Source organism: Lytechinus pictus, chromosome 19 (assembly GCF_037042905.1).
Source record: "Lytechinus pictus isolate F3 Inbred chromosome 19, Lp3.0, whole genome shotgun sequence".
Classification (NCBI taxonomy): Eukaryota; Metazoa; Echinodermata; class Echinoidea; order Temnopleuroida; family Toxopneustidae; genus Lytechinus; species Lytechinus pictus.
The window spans coordinates 14,149,806-14,170,775 of NC_087263.1; the positions used below are offsets into that span (position 1 = coordinate 14,149,806).

Below are 20,970 nucleotides of genomic sequence, written 5' to 3' on the forward strand. Positions count from 1 at the left end.
TGATTCGAGCCCAGCCATGTCATTGGCACCTTACTCCGCTGGTACCCGGCCTGGCCCTGGCTGATGTTGTTTAGCTTCCCGTACAAACGATAATCTCAAATTTTTTCTTAAAGCTACTGTTTTGACGGATGTAAATTTCAACAATAGCTTACGCATAGTCACTATGCGATGGCCTTGTATTATTGCACAAGCCTCTTTGGTAGGGTAGTTTATTTTGTTCATTTTATATGCTAAAACCTTATAAATGAAGGCCAATCGTCAATGAAATTATAAACTGAAGTTATGGACTAAATATCTCTAAAATGACGTTATTTTTAAAGGTTACCTGATATCTAAAACCCTTGCTTTTCGAATCACATGACTTGAAGCTAATATTCCTGCTTTTCGGATATATATGCGTTCATGGTGAAGCCGGTATTCCGGCTTATCGGGTTCAAAGGGTTAAGTAATTCATAACAAATAATGAAAGTCGCTATTTGTTTTTATGAGGTGCTCCCTTGCTAATAGGTTAAAACCATCCTGGGTATCATGAAAGGTTGTGCTGAAAATCTTCAAAATCTGACCGGCATTTTCTTCTTGTTAATGACGATATCCCCAGATCAAGCTATTTGGAGTTCATCCAGTGACGGGGAAAAGCATTGAGACAAGACTAGAGGTGCATAAGGATAGGACTTTAACGGAGGCTACACAAAGTGGCCATGAGGTAATGTTGTTAGAGTGATCCGATTGTAAGGTTTTGAAAAGTATTAGATTGAAGTTACAAAAATATTGCAATCGATTCTGTAAATAGCCTGAATTGTGTGCTTGTTAATTTTGTGATGTTGATGGATTAGAGATATGTTCTATTGTATCTTCAGTTACGTAGTTATAATGGTATTATACATGAATAAGCAGTGCAAACTCAACAACTATGATAAGTTTTGTGAGTCGCTAAATTTGTTTAAAGCTTCAGAACCTTGACCAAAACTTTAGACAGGCTGTAAAGAAATGTTCTGTTATTTTGCTTGTTGAGCAGTGCTGTATGGTCAAGTCTGCTGAGTTTCACTAGTTGCTAGACCAAAGCTTTAGACATGCTTTTAAGATTTTTTTCTTATTTCTTATTTCTTCAGTTACTTGGATATGATGGTGTGATACCCGTTGAGCAGTGCCGTATGGTCAAGTATGACGAGTTTCACGAGTCGCTGGAGAGGTCATACGAGGGGGAAGAGGACACGCCCATGGGTCAACTCCTCGGAGGGGTCAAGGGGTCGTACATGTTTGACCTTCTGATGGAGACAAGGACAGCGGAGCACCAATTCCAGAGCTATAAACCAGGAGGTAAGGAGGTTTATTTCATATTTTCTCTTTTTTTTTTGTCCCACTTCTTACATTCATTTTCTTATCTCCCTTGAGTGGTATTTATGTACGTGTATGACTGTATTACCATCATACAATGCAGGCCTGTTATAGATTATTTATCTTTTTTCTCCCTTTTTTTATCATGTCTATATCTAATAATTTGCTACCTAATATTTTTGTAAGGGTCAACATTTATAAGACATATTGCTTTTTGTGCTGACCCCAATTCCCATATAATGTTCTCAGGTGATTTTGTAAATCAGATTTTTATTATTGGTTATGTATACCCAAAGGGGATGCAGTCAAGGCCGGCCTTGTGGCCACATTTTGCCGGCCTACGCCTTGGGCCGCGTCACTCGTACAAAAATCTATGGGACAAGGTTTTCTTCAGCAGCTTCAGGACTCAGAAGTATTGACCTCGACTACATCACTGATACCCAATACAATGATTGCATTTATATTCACTATATGGAGAATGAAATGAAAACTAAACTTAGATTTTTCAACTTCTGTTATCTTATTGATTACCTTTTGTAGGTGTGACGATCAAATTATTTGTTGTCGACCTGAGGCAAGATGAAATCCGCAATCCCATCACGACGAGAGCGTACCATCAAACGACAATCGCAGATCTTAAACAACAGATTGAAGGGGTAAGTGAATGGGGAGCATTTCATCACTACTGTCATCTGACAAGTAATCGGGGGAGCATTTCATCAACATTTTTGTCCAACAAGTTGCCAGATCTGACATCTTTCCTTGATTTTGATTGGCTGTGAGGCACTGTTACTATGGCAACTGTCGGATAAAAACGTCTGACAAGTCCTTTCATGAAACGCTTTCCTGGTCTGACACTTACTATGGTAATTGTCAGATAAAATGGGACTTGTCGAATAAAACGTCCGACAAGTCCTTTCATGAAACGCTCCCCTGATCTGGCAACTTTCCTTGAATTTGATTGGCTGAGAAGCATTCTTACTATGGCAACTATTTAATGAAACGTGACTTGTCGGAATTATTAAAAAAATCTTATTGTGAACTGCTTCCCTGACTGATATACAGTGCGTCCCACAAAAAACGAAACCGAGATTTATCGATGAATTATCATAACTTAATCACAAATACAATAGACAAATGACCTACCATTGTAAAGCTTAGACTCTCCTCTTTCCTCTGAAATTACTTAGATTATATCTCATTCACGCATGAGTGAGCAAAAACAATTTGAAGAGGTGATACCAAAAAGTCATTTGGCGGGCTGTATCTGGGTTTCAAAGAGAAAACCACATTTTTGAAAAGTTTAATACCTGCTCTTTGATTTGATACCTCAATTACAGAAAATGGTCAATAAATAACAAAGTTCTGGTTATTTGAAATAAGGCTTGAATTTCAACAATTTCATAAAATGAAGAGGTTTTACAGGCTAGCGTCCAGGCTCACTCGACACTCCGTTTTGTTGACGATCAGCCATGCATTAAGTCTTTTGTTAACCGTGCGATAGCTTCTGTGGGAAACGGGTGACAACACGTTTATTTCATGAAATTATGGAAATACAAGCATTGTTTCGAGGGAACATAACTTTTTTACTTCTTGGCCATTTTCTGTGATTAAGGTATCAAATAAAAGAGCAGATATTGAACTTTTTAGGCATGTGATTTTCTTTTTGAAATTCAGATACCCCCCGCCAAATGAGTTTTTGGTATCCTTTCTTCAAATTGTTTTTGCTCACTCATGCGTGAATGAGGAATAATCGAAATAATATCAGATGAAAGAAGGGATTCTAAGCTTTACATTGGTAGGTCATTTGTCTGTTGTATTTATGATTAAGTTATGATAAATCATCGCTAAATCTCGGTTTCGTTTTTTGTGGGACGCACTGTATATTGCTGAAAGACATGAAAGAGTGTATCTTTGAGAAAGTTTGAGGTACACCTGACTCCGGAAGGATGCGTCTTTCTGGTTACATCTTTCTGGCCACAATCAGTTGGTCTACCTCTCAGCTGGTCTAATACATGTACCACATAGTCTAAACCCATTTGGTCTATTACCAATTTTTTCCAAGGGATACTGACTTGGTCTACCAACAGTTGGTCTTCTATGATAATCTAACACCACATGAGCTAAACCTGTTTGGTCTGTTATCACTTTGGTCTAAGGTGTACTCAATTGGTTTATCAGCAGTGGGTTAACTTCTCGGATAATCTATCACCACGTGACCTAAACCCATTTGGTCTACTATTATTGTGGTCTAATTGCCATTTGGTCTGCACTACCTTTAGTACTATACCTACTTGGTCTAATTGTCATTTGGTCTACTGCCCAGGCTAATTTTCACTTCTTAATTTTTTTACTCTGTCAAATAAAAAAATTGATTTATAAACAGTTCCTGTCATCACTTAGGCTAAATGGTGTTCTAAGACCAATTATTTGACCCTTTTTTTCTGCCAAAGTGTTGTATTTTCCAGCTTCTATTTGTTCAAAATTCCAATTTGTATTTTCATGCAAGCATTTGGAATGAGAAGCAAAAAAAGTATTTTATGGAGGCTATTTCAATTTGTTTAGGGGATAATTAAATTAGTCCTGAGCACCCATCTATTTTCTCCACAGTTAACCGGTCTATCATCCAGTAAGATGCGCCTGGTATTAGAGAAATACTACAACGAGCTTCGTCTTCTCACCGTCCCTAGCAAGAATCTGAAATCAGAGGGATTCAGTAAATGCAATAAGGTAGTATCACCAATTTTTTTTGTGTATTTGTACGTTCTTCCAGGGCATTAAAAACATATTTAACGATAGTAGGGGTACAAACTATAGTTGCATTAGACTTTTGATTCAGGGATACATCAGGCTCGAGCTTGTCTTTTTTGCATTCAATTTTAACATAAGACAAAATGGATTTTCTATTTAATGCTGCACTTTGGTTTCTTATGTCAATAGGGTAAATTTTCTCCACAAATACTTAATATTCTTTCAAAAGTATTAAGGGATAAGGAGTGCAAGTTCTCATACTCGCAGTTATCTTTGAAAGGGGCTTTTGCATGAAAGCTTAATTGGACTAGAGGTGGCCAAAAGTTTGCGGTGAATGCCGTGTAAGCTAGCACTGACATCTGTCATGAGTTTCTAGTGACTTAATGATTTGTCAATAGAACATGTGTAGAATGTCTTGGTATATGTGGAAGAGCCGTGGTGTAGTGGTTCTGACTCTTGCCTTGTCAACAGAGGGTCGTGTGTTCGAATCCCACCGCGGTCTAGCGTCCTTTGGCAAGGCGTTAATCCACACTTTGCCACTCTCGACCCAGGTGCTAAATGGGTACCCGGTAGGATGCAAAAGATATTGTATGTTTGATTTTGCCAGCGCCATGAGGCTGCGATGAATGCAAGGAATGCTCCCCAGGGAGTGGAAATTGTGCAGTTTTCGTGCGGGATTAAAATGAATCCAATGACCGGGGTAATAATATGCTGTAACACGCTTTGAGCCATTCTGGGAAAAGCGCTTGATAAAAATTGGCTATTATTATATGTACACTTATTAATATAATAATACATTTATGCTATCCCAGGTGTTTGTTGAAGCAAGTGGTCTGGAAGATGTGGATATTGAATTTCCAAGTTCCCAGCTCTACACCCTACTCGATAGATATGCCAACACAATCCGTCTTCTTGTATCACTACCACCACCGCTAGGAGGTGAGAAACGGATGATGGTGGATATGATGGTTATGATGATGATGATTATGATGTTGGTGATGATGATGGTGATGGTGGTGGTGATGATGGTGATGATGATGATGACTATATGATGATGACGATGGTGATGATGATGATGATGATGGTGATGGTGATGGTGATGGTGATGATGATGATGATGATGATGATGATGAAGATGATGATGATGGTGATGATAATGATGTTAATAATGATGATGATGACGAAAGTAATGGTGATGATGATGATGGTAATGGTGATGATGATGATGATAATGATGATGATGATGATGATTATAGTTGTAATGATGAAATTAATTATTGTCATCAACGAATTGAGCTTTATCCAGATAATCAAATATTTTTTTCTTCTTTGATTTAGAAGAGGAAGACAGTTCCAAAGATGAAGTGTCAGAGACGAGTTCATCAATAGACTCGGTGGCGGAGAAATTCTCCGACCTTCAAGTGGAGACTGGAGGCCTCTCTCCCAACAAAATCCCAACGCCGAGCCCAACAGGAAGTTCCTCAACGCTGAGCGACGATCACCCGCTGGAGAAGAACGGTGTGAATTTAGTGGGTAGTGAAACGGACAGTGGAGTTGTGTCACTGAACGAAGCTCGTCTTACAGATGAACAACCAGGAGAGGATGATAATGTATTAGGAGATGAACTCCGTGGGGAACCCGATGGCGGGTGTGATAGTCTAAAAGAGAAGCAAAGCATTGTGGACCCTTTGAATGCTCAAGAATTAACTGATGCGTTAAATGCAGCAAGGCCAGTTGCGAGCGATTTAATGCCTACACATCCGCCCAAGGATGCAAGTCACAGAGACAAAGGGGAAAGCGCCCCCAGAGTCCCTTCTTTATCTAGCCAGAGACAAATCGCCAAGAGCCACTTGACGTTGCCGGTGGCGTCGCAATCGCAGGCTGCGGCTTCCTGCACAGAATGCGGGAAGCTGCAGGTGCCCGACGCGGGCAGCCTTCGTCCCCGGGCCATGAGCCCGCTTCCGGGACCTCTCAACCCTCAAATCATGGACGCTATTCATAGGCGGAGGGACGCGGTGGATCAGTCGTGTGATAGGGGTGCAGACGGGATGGAGCCGGGCTTTATTGGTCCTAGTGGACCCCCTCTAGGGTATGCTGAACCCCCTAATGTAGACTCAGATCAGGAACTCAGTGATGCGGTTAGAACGCAAAGGAAGAAGAAGAATTGGTACTTCAAGCCTTTAGAACTCTCAGATACGGAGGAAGGCAGAGGTAGGAGGAATTTTCATTTTTACCCAACCCTTTCGTTCATGTGATAAACCATGTGGTGGACTGCAAAATTGAACTGTTCACAATCACTGCACAATTATTGTTATGTTCAGCATGGATGACTCCATCATTTAGTAATTCAAGCAGTATTACATCTGCCATGTTTCCCATTGAAGAGATAAATTAAATTGTTCAAGTAACCTACAAATAGCTCTTTGAAGCACCCATCAGAGCCCCATTGCATAAAAGTTACTATTATGCTAACTTTGCCATGCAATGGTAACTACCATGGAATCCTTGATTTTGATTGGCTGTTGATCATCGTTACCATGGTAGTTACCATTGGATATCAAAGTTACCTTAATAAAAACTTTTATGCAACGGGCCCTGATGTGACAGTCTCTTAACTTTGTGATGTATTGCTTATCTTTTAGTGTTAGTGGTAAACCTTGACAGGCGGATGTCCTTAGGATTCTTCAAAACGTGCGTTGAAACACACGTAGGAACAACAGCACTCAATTTCAAGGTAGGTTTCAAGGAATAAAGTTTTTAAGGCTATAAAGATAAATACCAATAGTGGTAACGATCTCAATATGAGTTCAAACAGGATCCAATAAAATGGTCACCCAAGTGTTTAAATAAAAATAGTATGTGTCAAAATGGCTCAGGAAGAAAATGCGTAATTGCTGAAAAATTAGCGGAATAAGCACAGAATTCCATCAAATGTCGGGTATTCTCCACACATACATGTACATGTATGCTTTTCTGTGTTTATTGATCATCAGAATTCTGTTTTGAGCTAAGATTTCATGATTTTACAAAGATAAGTTTACATTAATGTACCAGATCTACATACATGACAACATGATGACAAGTAATCTTGATTTAAAAGACTTTCTCATGAAATAATTATTTGCTGCAGCTTCTTTCTTTTACCTTTTATCTTACAAAATTGTTCTCCCTGAAAATACAACCAAACCACACATAACCTGCAAAGTTCCATTGATAGGCTCCTCTTGAAATTACCTTCCACTAAAAAAATAAAGGCAACTCATTGAGATTGCATTTATAGCTTTGCAGTTCGCAAACTGTGGAAACAACTCCCCATGAAATTAAAATGATGCCGCCTGTCCCTGTTTTTAATTCGTCATGGAAGTCCCATCTCTTTTGGTTAAGCATTTTTAGTAGGTTGATGTCATTTTGTATTACATATATTGTTGAATTGTTTGTTCTAGTCCCAACTCTTAAGGTGAAGAATTTTGTAATATATGTATTTAAGGCCCTGTCACATCATTCCGTGCAAGCCTTGCGGGTGATTTCCCGCAACTCACCCGCAACAAAGTCAGACTTGCGTATGCTCCCACGGGCAACTGCGTGTGAGATGCGTGCAAGATACTGTCGATGCGGGTAACCTGCGGGTAGCAAAAAAAGTCACACGCAAGGCTTGCGCAGAACGATGTGACGGCCTTTAGCAGTAGGAGGCTCAAAGCGCAGTAGAGTATAGGCCTATCTATGTCGAAAAGACAGAGCACTTTGCCTGCCCCACTGCCGGCTGTTGATTGTCCCCACTGCACCAGACTTTTTGGGGTGAGGATTGGTCTCTTCAGCCATCTTCAAACCCGCAAGAATTTGTGAAGTTGTGGTCATCTTCGCAAGGACGAACATCCTTCCTATGTAGTTGCTGGGCTATATGAATTCATTGTATTATTTCAATTATTATATGATTGGTTACAGGTCTACAGAGTGTATGCCAACAATCAAGAGTTTGAGAGTATCCGATTGAACGAGACATTGCAATCGTACAGCGACGATAGTCGGATAGTTATCAAACTGGGTAGAGCTCTGCGGAAGGGAGAGTATCGGGTCAATATCCATCAATTACAAGTTAACTCAAATGAGGTAAGTTTGGATTTGATTAATTATTGTAACAGTACATGTTTTCTTCTGGGATAGTTGTCAAATTACGTGTTGCCTGACCACTGAGGAAGGGATAGTATCGCGTCAATATCCATCAATTACAAGATTAACTCAAATGAGGTGAGTTTAGATTTGATCAATTATTGTAACTGTACATGTTTTCTTCTGGGATAGTTGTCAAATTATGTGTTGGCTGAGCATTGAGGAAGGGATGGTATTGCATCAACTTTCAGTTAACTCATAATTATTTGATCTGTTATTGTGAGAGTACATATGTGACCAAAGCAAAAAAGAGTTGCCAGGAAGTTTCTCTGTAAATTGCCAAGATAGGTTGGTCTTCAAAGAGCATGGCTTATCTGAAAGAATGATTTGCTTTAATACTGTCGTAATTTGAAGTTGTGAAGTTGAATAGAATACAAGATTCAAATGTTAATTTGGCACCATGTTCTGTGGAGTGATTGGAAAATTTACCAAGATTGCCCAGTAAGCACATTTCATGCTTCAGTGAACCCCAAACTTCAAATTTTTGTTTTCTCTCTATTTTTTTTCTGAAGCTCTTGATACATTTCTTCTGCATTCAATCAAGTACTTGAGTGGGTTATTGTTGATCAATTCGGACAAGTAATATATCATTTTCAAGCTTTGGATGCACTTTTCAATCCCAATATAAAAGATCTCAAAATCCATTTTGGGCTTTTGGTGATTTGTTGTTGGTTTTGAGGTGGCTGGTCACATTTTATTTTATTTTATTTTTTTTTTTTTTGGGGGGGGAAGTCTTCAAACTCAGCAGGAGTCTAATAAAGGGACAGTATCAGATCAGTATTAAATTGGCAACTACTGGTAGATAAATGGCATTATATACGTGTAGATACTGTGTACTATATTATTATTGGTATCCACTTTGTTTTGTCTTTCCACAGCCAATCAGGTATCTCTTTGATTGGGTGTTTGCCAAAGGTATGACTGTCTTACAGTCAAAGAAAGAACTCCTTCCAGAACTCAAGAAGAAATGTGGAATAGACGTCCCTCTAGACAGGTCAGTTGATATTAAGTGATATTTACCTAAGAAAAAGTGTGGAAGAGATGTACCTCTAGACAGGTCAGGTAATATCAAATAATATTTACCGAAAGAAAAAGTGTGGAAGAGATAGTCTAGACAGGTCAGTTGATATAAAATAATATTTACTGAAAGAAAAAGTGTGGAAGAGATGTACCCCAAGACAGGTCAGTTAATATCAAATAATATTTACCTATAGAAAAGGTGTGGAAGAGATGTACCTCTAGACAGGTCAGTTAATATCAAATAATATTTACCTAAAGAAAAGGTGTGGAAGAGATGTACCTCTAGACAGGTCAGTTAATATCAAATAATATTTACCTGAAGAAAAGGTGTGGAAGAGATGTACCTCTAGACAGGTCAGTTAATATCAAATAATATTTACCTAAAGAAAAGGTGTGGAAGAGATGTACCTCTAGACAGGTCAGTTAATATCAAATGATATTTACCTAAAGAAAAAGTGTGGAAGAGGTGTACCTCTAGACAGGTCAGTTGATATTAAATGATATTTACCTAAAGAAAAAGTGTGGAAGAGATGTACCTCTAGACAGGCCAGTTAATATAAAATAATATGAAATGGTTATGTGGATCGTAATCAAATTATTGGCTGAAATCTATCATGTCACATGTCATTTATTTCAACTAACAGGAAAATTTGCTAATGTTTGGTACATGTACTAATGACTAGTTTCATTATGTGGTCATCTTTTTGAGATGAGGATTGTTTATCAAATAACAAGTATCCATATACAGTAACTTCTATTGCTGCATCTTGATCTGCTTATGAGCAATAGATAGTTCCTACTTTTTGGGGGTATATGCAAAAATAAATGATGAAATATTTTCTGAAATATGACTCAAATTTACTCACGTATGGACTCTAATCTGACAATGAAATAATGAACAACAATACTCTAACGACCACATGTTCAATTTTCACTTGTCGGGATTGATCATAAAAGTGTCAAAATCTGGTTTCAATAAAGGTCAAATTCTTACTTTTCAATAATTAAAGGTTACTTGATACAAATCTGGCTAAATTTCTTGGAGCAACATCACTAGGGTATTGATGATTTATCATGTGTTCAAATTCCAGTTTATTGATATAAAAGATGGAATATTAATATAAATGATTATTTCCAAAAAATCACTCCTCAGATTTCCCCATGAAATTACTTGCGGCTTCGAATGGCGGATTTCAGAGGCAACATACTGCCATACTTTCTTTTGTGCTTCTGTAGAAGTGAACAACTGCTTGAATAAATTTGTTGCCTGTTCGAACTTCAGTCATAAACAGGTCTTCCAGTATAGATTGTTTACAAATAATGCACGTAAGCACGTGCATGCAGGGCCAAATAATGAACGATGTGCGAGAAGAGCCAATGGATAAACGGCACCGAGGTCAGCAGGACCGAGTGCAGTATATCCATTTGGTGAGTCAAGCACACAAGTTCATTATTTAGGTCCTCTATGCACAAGAATGCATGCATTGTTTGTTTTATACCACCCCCCCCCCCCCATGTTACTGAGTGCCCTGAATGCTATATTTGATCTAATTTCTAGATAATTCCAGACCTTGCACTATCCTGCACTCTGACGTCAGAGTGCAGGATAGTACATTTGGTAGGACGTCAGAGTGCAGGATAGTGCATTTTGGATGCAATAGTGCAATACGCCGAATATCATGTCCGATTTGGACCAATCAGATTACAGAACATTCTTGTGAGTTGTATAATATTGTATACATGTATTTCTTTACCTGTGCAGGTTACGTTTACGGAAGAAGTCCTGGAAGAACCCTGCCACTATATTCCTCAACGATCGTATCTACGAAGAAGACATCCCAATCTTCACCAACTGGGAAGTCTTTGTGGAGCTCCTAGATAGTAAGATAATCATCATGTATTCTTGATACCATACTCGACAGAGTAACCACATTTTGTGGTTTACTCTAATAACTTTTGATGCAAAGCCCTTCAGAGGATATGAAATATGTTAAAAGAAAGAGTTATAAAGAATATGCGTATAGTATCTGTTTTATGTTGCATTAGTTTCATGTAGGATTTGCCTACCAGTTAATATGAAGGATGCTATACTAAAGGGGAAGTTCACCCTGACAAAATTTTATTGTAAAAATAGCAGAAAAAATATTTTAAAATATTGCTGAAGCTTTGAAAGAATCCATCAAAGAATGAAAAAGTTTTTAGAAATTTTATTATTTGATTTGTGATGTCATATGCGAGCAGCTTTCGTAATGTACATATTGTATGACCAAAAAAAATCAATGAAACATCATTTTTTTCAGAAAATCGAAAATAGCCTTTTACTGTACCTTCAGTATATCAATAGACCATTTATTTCAACGGGCTGTTCCCAAAAAGTAAACAAAAATAAGTCATCACGAACCATAAAAATTGTTTTTAATGCATTTTATATTACACAACAAATGGGGCGGCTACTCGTTTATGATGTCACATATCCAAAACTTCAAATTCTAAGAACTTTCTTAATCTTTAATAGATTTTCCTCAAATCTTCGCCAATATTTGTTATTATTTTTTCTGCTATTTTTACAACAAACTTTTCTTCAGAGTGAACTTCCGCTTTATTGATACAGTAATCAACTAAACTTTCTTAAATAGCTTTAGGTTAATTATCCTCATAATTAAAAGTTTTCTTTCACTGAACATGAGGGTGGGACATATTCACAATACTTTCAAGGAAGAGTAGTATTTGAGTTCTGTCATTTGTATCCATTTTTTTAGGACCGGAGCAGGTGCAGTCGTCATCTCAACTGGCATTGTATGTCAGGCGATGGCGCCCTTCAGAGATGAAGCTAGATCCCTTTGAGGAAGTGATTCTTGACGATACCAATGTCACGGACCTCAAGGCAGCAGTAAGTTTGAAAGAAATAATCTTCATACATGTCCCTACAGGAGGTAGTAGAGAAAAAAAATGTTAACAGTCAATTGATGCAATAATGAATATATTTTTGGCCAGCATGTTGCACTGCAGATACTTTTGCAGTACAGAGTGACACAATATTTCATGGCTGTTTTTTATACTTACTTTCTCATCACTACATGTATCTCTTGATCTTTCTCTAGTTTTTAGATAAAAGTGGGATCAGATATGGAAAGCGTCCAGTTTGCAAACGGTAGTGGGATGTCTCCTTGCGAGATCTCTATCCTAAATAGTATTAAAAACTTGGAATTTGAGTAATTTTACGAAGAATTTCAGTCCACCCCCCCCCCCCTGAGGCCCATCAGTCCCCCTTCAGATTTGACATATTCTTTTTTTTTATTGAATCAGGAAAGTCATGTCATACAAAAGCAGTTATGAGTGATTAGAACGATTAGAGACAAAATTAGACATAAATCAAAGGAAAAAAGAAAAATATATAACATTTGTATATATACTGCTAAATCGTTCTGACAGAGAAAATTCATTTTCTTTTTCTTGTCTTGCACACCAGGGGGGATGTTTCAGAAAGATTTGAGTGTGACTTGCACTTAAATGCCGGCATGTACACGATATGAAACGTGCAATCTTATAGATCAATACGCAGTAGTGTGCGTCCTCTTTGGATGATCTGACCAATGCGGCCATGCCTTTCATAACCAACGCGACTAGGCATTTAAGTCATTAAAGTCATACTTAAATCTTTGTGAAACACCCCCCTGATCATAATTTTTTTCATATTGCATGGCTATTTTTGATGGTTTATCTACTTCTCCCATCACAATCTCTTCCTCCAGCTGGCAGACATTAGTGGAATCCCCGTGGAGAGCATCGAGTTTGCCAAGGGTCGGGGGACGTTCCCCTGCGAGATCTCCCTCCTAGAGATGAATACAGACTTGGAATGGGAGCCTAGGGTCACTGCACTTAATACGTGGCCTCTCTACATCACAGATGATGGGACCGTCATTTACTACAGGTGAAAATTCCTCATTTGATCATGTATATTCAAATACAGTGGTTAAAATTACAAAGGTCTTGTTCTGACCCTTAGTGTACATAACATGAAGCTGATAAAGAGCAGTTTACAAAGTATTGAATAGTACAACAATCGCCCAGAACAGTCTCTGAGCTTCATGTTAATGACCCCATCTCCAAACTTGTATTAGTTGTTGTTTGGGTATTTCTTCTAAAATAAAATCTCTGCCCCTCCCCTTTCCACATATTTTTTACTTGTTCCCTGAAGTGCCTGTTTTCTTGTACATATTCAGTTCCTGAAGATGATCTCAAATAAAGATCAATTTGAACTCTCCTCATGAATCTACTGGGAGTATTACATGTATTTCTATCACTTTACTTAATGTTATGTGGTATTAATGGATTTTTTTATACGCCCGTCTAGAGGGGACGTATTATGGTATCAAGCTCGGTGTCCGTCTGTCTGTCCGTCCGTCCGTTAACTTTTCCTTGTAAACGCGATAACTTCAGTTTAACTTAACCTAGGCTCAAATAATTTGGTGTGTATGATACTAGCCTGGATCCCAGGATGCCTATTGATTTTGAGGTCAAAAGATCAAGGTCACAGTGACATGTTTTCATCTTACCCTTCTGAAGTCCGTGTAAACACAATAACTTTAGTTTTACTTAACCTATAGACTCATATAATTTGGTGTGTATGATTCTAGCATAGATCCCAGAAATTCTATTGATTTTGAGGTCAGACAGTCGAAGGTGAAGTCGCCACCTTCTACTTTTCTTGCTTGACCAATAACTCCATTTTCTGCGTTACAGGCGGGCGTATTATGTGCTCGCCTTAGCGACACTCTTGTTCTGACTTGATTTAGTTACTTGACAAGTTTGACTTTAGTTCCAAGATTGAATTGTGTATTGATTTGTTTTTTTTTTATCAGAGACAATCGGGAGGAGCTGAAAGAGCTACAAGAAGATGAGAAAAGAGAGATACAGAAGAAAGAAAATGCAAGGTATGCAGTCATGTAGATTAATGTCATGTTGATTCATTATTTTGTCATCCTCCTCGTCCTCCTCCCCTCCCCCTCCCCCTCGTCCTCCTCCTTCCCCTCCCCCTCTTCTCTACCATCATCACTTCCATAATCATCTTCACCATTGTAGAGTGAAGTTGACTCAGTTGGTAAAGCGTCTGCCTGTAGAACCAAAGGTCATGGGTTCGAGTCCACCCTGGGTGGATGACTGAAGCCTGCGTTGTGTGTAAACATCTCTCCCCTGCAGGCTAGGTTACTGTGGGAAATACTCCGTCCCTTGGATAAGACATTAAATGGGGTCAACAACCACCTTTGCATTTTAAGAACCCACCGCACTTTTCATATAAACAGAGTAGGGGGGAAACCCTGGTGTAGTGGTCCACCTGCACTCCACATCAGTTATATTGGGAGGAAAGACCTGCAGGTCATAGTTCGCTTGTCGCCTCCCATGCACATGTGACGCCAAATAAATAATAATGATAATTTATGTCATCATCATCACAATTATCGGCAGCAGCAGCAACACATCTTCATTATCACCATCATCACCATCATCATCACCATAATCATCATAATCATCATCGTCATTATCACCATCATCACCATCATCATCTCCGCATCATTATCATCACCATCATCATCGTCATTATCATCACCATCATCATCATCGTCATTATCATCACCATTATCATTGTCATCATGATCATCATCTTCATCATCTTCATCATCTTCATCATCATTATTATCATCGTCATCATCATCACCACCACCACCACCATCATCATCATCATCACCATCATCTTCATCATTATCTTCTCATCATCACCATCATCACCACCATCATCATCATCAATATCATCATCTTTATCATTTTCATCATCATCTTCATCATCTTCATCATCATCACCATCATCATTATCATCATCATGGTCATCATCATTTTCATCATCATCATCATTACCATCATCATCATCGTCATGATAATCATCACTTCTGCCATCATCATCATTAGGGACAGTGATTTTCCGTTTCCAAAAATTGCCTTTTCCGTTTCAGAAAATCTCAAATTCCGTTTCAGCATGTCAGAAAACGGAAATTCCGTTTCCCCATAGACTTTGTACACACGGAAAAGTGACAATTCCGTTTACACATTGAATAGCAAAATCACAACACGTACACTCGCACTGGTCAAAATTTGTATCTGCTACTGTACCAACAACACAATAGAATCCGTTCTAATCGGATCTATGCGGGTGCATGAAATATTTTTACAAACCCATTTAGCATGCATACATCCTCACCTTTCACATTATTAGCATTATTTCACGGTGAAATGATATTTCATCGATAATTTGGGGTTTTTTTGGACATCGATATCATCAGTCAACGGCTTTAGCCAATCCGCCATCTTGGATTTTAAGACCACGATATCGTTCTGTTACATCTTCAAACATAGAGGGCAGCAACACACGACCGTGTAGTTGAACGATATGTGTGCATGTGAAGCCCAACCCGGCCGGCCGGGTACGGGTGCGGCGCGGGGTACAATCGAGTGTGCTGATGTCGAGTGCAGTCACGATGTGTGAATTGTCATGATAGTAGCGAAGTGAGATCGTGTTTTGTGGCCATTTAATATTCTCATTTTGTTGTGATTTTGGAGTAATTTCTGTTGCTATTCTGTGTATTTTGAGGGAAAATACATTTTCCATGATTTTCCGTTTGAAATGCCACTTTCCGTTTCAAAAGGCCCTTTCCGTGAATTCCGTCCGTTTTCCGTGATCGCGGAAAATCACTGTCCCTACATCATCACCATCATCACCAACATCATCATCATCTTCATCCTCATCATCACCATTATCATCATCATGGTCATCATTTTCATCATCATTACCATCATCATCATTATCATCATCATCACCATCATCATCACCATCATCACCAACATCATCACCATCATCGCCAATACACCTCCATAACCACTACCACCACAAGAACACTGCCCACCACCACCACCAACAACATCATCAAGATTATCTTTCAATATCTGCAAATCATCTTTGTTACTTTCTATTAGTATCCATATCATTTATCTCACCAGCCCTCTGTTAAATAATCTTCTTTCTTTGCATTTAGGTTATCCAAGACTGGTCAGAAGGTGACCTATTCGCCTCGGAAGGAGAGAGCGCTGAAGATCTACACGGATAGCCCTCCCCCATACAGTGCAATCAACTAACACCACAGTCTTACACCATAGGTAACACAGTATTTTAACACTGATTAGCAAGGAGAGAGCGCTGAAGATCTACACCGATAGCCCTCCCCATACAGTGCAATCAACTAAAACCACAGTCTTACAAACACCATATGTAACACCTAATATTTTAACACTGATTTGCAAGATCATGCCAGATGGTGATGAAGCATGATAATATTGTACTTTAGCGCCATAATTAACACGAATTAAGGAGTAAGATTATACCAGGGAGTGATGAAACCAGGTTTAGTCCTTAAATGTTATGCCACAGAGAGTACCTGATGAAGTGATAATTTATAGAACGACATCTCTTTTTGATTACCCTAAAACAATTCGTTCAAAACACTGTAAAAGAAGAATACCCACAAGCAAAATGTGGGCAGGGTCATTGTCGTCATGATAATTTTATTTTATTTGTCAAATTTCTGTGTGAGCTCTATATATCGCAATGACGGATGACACGTTGGGTTCGGGGAATGCATGTGCTCAGCCGCGCGACCCGCTGAGCATCTCTAGTTAAGATTGTACCAGGTACATTTAGCATTGACACCTGTATACACATGTATGTTATGCCATAGAAAGTACCTGATACTGTGGTAATTTCTAGTATGACATCTCTGAATTTTCCCCAAACCTGAAGTTCAAAACACTACGAAAGAAGAGTGCATTGATTTATACACCATGTTAGCGAGATAAAAACCAGGGTTGGTATTCTGAAAACATTCTTACATGTATCTTACTGAGATAGGAAGACGCTAAAAACATTGCACATCGATATTCTGAAAATCTTCTTAACACATTTTTATCTCTATTAGGACTGCCCTTTTCTCATCTTCAACACGCCCATTTTTTAGATATTACCAACCAAAATACACTTAATCTGGGCAGTTTAACTAATAAAAAAAGTGTTCCTGATTTCGAGAGAGTAGTGTGCCCACTGCGTGTATACTAATTACTGGGGTGATTACATGCACAAAATTTTAAATACCACATGTTCTTATCTTTGAGCTTGTGTTGGTATTATATGCGCAAGTTATAAATTTACACACCCACCATATGTGTAGGTTGTAAAGGCGGAAAGATAGCAAAAGATCGGAAAAAGAAAAAGAAAAGCGTTTTCAGAATACCGCTCGCTACAGGTAGCAATGGAACCCGCAAATGATATGCCATGGACAGTGACTGATAATTTCTAGTGTGACATCTTCAAGATACAGTAGAAATACATTAAGGCCTGGTCCCACTGGCTATGGACACAGAATGTACCCATAACAGATACAGCGCACAAGCAAGATTTCGGGGCGGCTCCATCCGTTTTCATCCGCTCCAGACAATGGACGAAATGGGCGAACAATGAAATCACTGTGGACGGATGCTCGATGGATATAGAGCGTATGAAATACATGAATGTATGCAAAGAGTACACAAACGGATACATAACGTTTTCCAACAGATGGCGAGATTCTTTTCCGTTTTACATCCTCTCTGCATCTGTAAGTGCCATGGGACCAAGCCATTAAATATTTGATTGAAAGCATTGCAAACTAAGATGGAAATTAGACCAACCCCGGCCCCCAATGACTTTGGGGCTTATTATGAAACCAACAGTAAGAGTAAACAATGACATCACTGGCCTGCCATAGCTTAGTCCAATTTTACTGTACATGTAGCTATTGAAGGTTTCCATGGCGAAGAAAAGTTGCAACCATTCTTTGTAATCGATACAAATAAGTTTCTTGCACTTACAGCGAAATTTGATTTGTATCATGTTGTGCCAGACTTCAAATACCAACTATTGGTTGTTTAGTCTGATACATGTTTACATGTAAATGCTTGTTTTCATTTTCCTAAAACAAACTTGTCTTAATCAATCGAACATATATACTGAGCTGCTAACTAGTACTGATTCTCAGTATTTAGTACTGGAAAATTAGAATACTGATGGTTTCATGCAAAATACTGATTCCTAAATTTTTGGTTTAAAGATAAATACCAGTTGCAGTAATAATCTCAAAATGAGTTCAAATAGAATCCATTAAAATTACCACCAAAGTGTTTGTATGGATAAATACAAAAAATACATGTACATGTATGTGCCAAATAGCTCTAGAAGGAAATGTGTAATTGCTGAGAAATGAGCAACATAAGCACAGAATTCCATCAAATGTCAGGTATTTTTCCAAGCGATTTTAATACACTGTCCCACATATGCCATTCTGTGTTATTGGTCATCAGAATTATCGTTTTTTTTTTGGCTAAGATTTCATGATTTCACATGAAATCAGCTAAGTTTACATTCATATACATATACCAGATGTAGATCAATGATAATATTGTGACCATTAACCTTTATTTAAAAGAATTTGTCATGAAATACATGTAAAAATGATGTAATCATTTGCTGCAACTACTTTCTTTTAATCGCTAGAGGGTATTCATTTGTCTCGCAATCTACTATGGTCAACAAGGAAATTTGTGATCACTCTCGCAAAAAGTGTTCACTAGCTTACAAGTTCACGAGCTTTCGAGTGCCGCTGCAACTCTTTATCAAGTTTTCTTTTACCTTCAATGTTTTAATACTGATTTTCAGATTTTAAAATACTGAAATGTCCTTCTTCGGGTTGGCAGCTCTGTGTATACAGTCAAAATGAGTAACTTGTTGAACAAAGACTTCAATTACCAACTATTGCTTGTCCAATCTGATAACATTTTTTTTTGCCCTTTGTTTTAATTTTCTCTTACCAAATGATTCAGTCGGATAAATTAAACATATATACATGTAGAGGCATAATTGGTAACTTGTAAGCAAGAATTCAATTGGTAAATATTGGTTGTTCGGTCTGATAGATGTTTACATGCATTTTGTTTCCATTCTGCTATTGAAATCAAACTTTGTATCTCAATCAGTCAAACATATATACATGCACTATTGGTCACCTGTTGAGCCAGACTTCAATTGTTAAATATTGTTCATCAGATCAATTCATGTTTGTATACCCTTGTTTTAACTTTCACTTGGCAAACTCATTCCGATCAAGCAAACAGAAATACTTGTTGAACAAGTACTCAATTGCTAAATATTGATTGTTCAGATCAATACATGCTTGTATACCCTTCTTTTAATTTTCCCCAAGCAAACTCAGTCTAATCAATGAAAATTAATATAGGCAGGTGTTTTTTGCCTCAGGATATTGATATGATATTGCATGGCTCAGAAGGAGATATCAGAAATATTTCAATAGTTAGGCCAATATTGCACAAATCAAAGATGAGTGCAAAATTGAATATGTCTTGTATTCCATGAAGCAAATCCACTATCTACCCCCCCCCCCCCCCAGAATTAAGGTAGTTGAGCAAATCATGTCACCTTGTTAAATGTTGAAAGGTCTGGCTTGCATAGTGTTATTTTCCATATGCTTATTGCCCTTTGTCATTTTGCTTTTTACATATTTATTCCATTAGATTTATTCCATTATTCAGCTGAAAATGTGTTGCCAAGATTTTTTTTTTTTTTAATCTCATTTTTAAAATTTGCTATGTTCAGTTCATATTTTTCACTGTCTCGGTTCCTATTTCAGTCTTCACAAACCACTTTTGGTTCTAATATGTTCCAATATTTTGTTTGATCCATTACCATTACAATTATGTGTGTATCATTCATTATACTTCATTCCATTTACAATCAAAAGCAGCTTAATCAAGACGCGCATCTTATTTCCCCTGGTGTTATAAGCTACTGTAATCCATGCATCTGATTGGTGTAGAGGAACTTACTCGGTGAAAATCTTTGACAAAACTCTCCATGAAATCTTCCCCTGACCTTTGACTGTTGGACATGAACATAGGGTCAAAGGTCACGTCATGACGTGAATGTGAAAAATCAAACAAAAGTCTGGATGAATCTATTAGTTCTCTCATCGTGAGTGATTGAATTAGATACTGCTCCTCCAGGGTTCACAAAGTCATGGAAAATCCTGGAAAAATTTGTGGTCATGGAAAGTCAGGAAAAGATCAGGGAATAAGAAAAATTTGTGAAAAGTCATGGAATTGCATTTACCTCTTGGCTATGGCAGCTTTCCAGTTTGTCGTGTCTCGCAACTCTCATACTCTGATCATACTCTGCTATTTTAATTGGTGTTCATGATTTCCATTTTTCCCAGTTTTGTGACATCCCAAATTCTACATAACTCCTGGGATGTCATGGGAAGACATGAAAAGCAACAATTTAGTCATGGAAAAGTCATGGAAAAGTCATGGAATTCTGTTTTCAAATATTTGTGGGAACCCTGACCTCCCTCAAAGAATATAAATACATGCAGATAAATGAATAAATTATTAATCAATCAGTATAAATAAAATGAAATTGTTATTGATATAGTGTTCTTTCAAGTCTCAGAAATGAATATATTTCACTTGGTGTTTTCACAAATTTAACAAACATGCCTGTGTGCCAATAGTTTTTTTTTTTTTAAGAATTGTAACCTAACCTAAAAT

General features: G+C 38.0%; 1 protein-coding gene across 1 annotated transcript in view; it reads left to right on the forward strand.

Annotated features, from left to right (window-relative positions):
• LOC129283208 (ubiquitin carboxyl-terminal hydrolase 47-like) overlaps positions 1-20,504 on the forward strand; it is a 41,954-nt gene extending 21,450 nt beyond the window's left edge. The window contains exons 14-27 of the mRNA XM_064113893.1: positions 599-703; positions 1,110-1,317; positions 1,876-1,991; positions 3,946-4,065; positions 4,899-5,025; positions 5,425-6,297; positions 6,729-6,820; positions 8,029-8,193; positions 9,132-9,247; positions 11,036-11,154; positions 12,033-12,163; positions 13,026-13,204; positions 14,136-14,207; positions 16,359-20,504. Coding sequence (XP_063969963.1) covers positions 599-703; positions 1,110-1,317; positions 1,876-1,991; positions 3,946-4,065; positions 4,899-5,025; positions 5,425-6,297; positions 6,729-6,820; positions 8,029-8,193; positions 9,132-9,247; positions 11,036-11,154; positions 12,033-12,163; positions 13,026-13,204; positions 14,136-14,207; positions 16,359-16,458 — 2,523 coding nt within the window. The 3' untranslated portion in view covers positions 16,459-20,504. The remainder of the gene's footprint in view (positions 1-598; positions 704-1,109; positions 1,318-1,875; positions 1,992-3,945; positions 4,066-4,898; positions 5,026-5,424; positions 6,298-6,728; positions 6,821-8,028; positions 8,194-9,131; positions 9,248-11,035; positions 11,155-12,032; positions 12,164-13,025; positions 13,205-14,135; positions 14,208-16,358) is intronic.
• Positions 20,505-20,970: the final 466 nt, after the last annotated feature.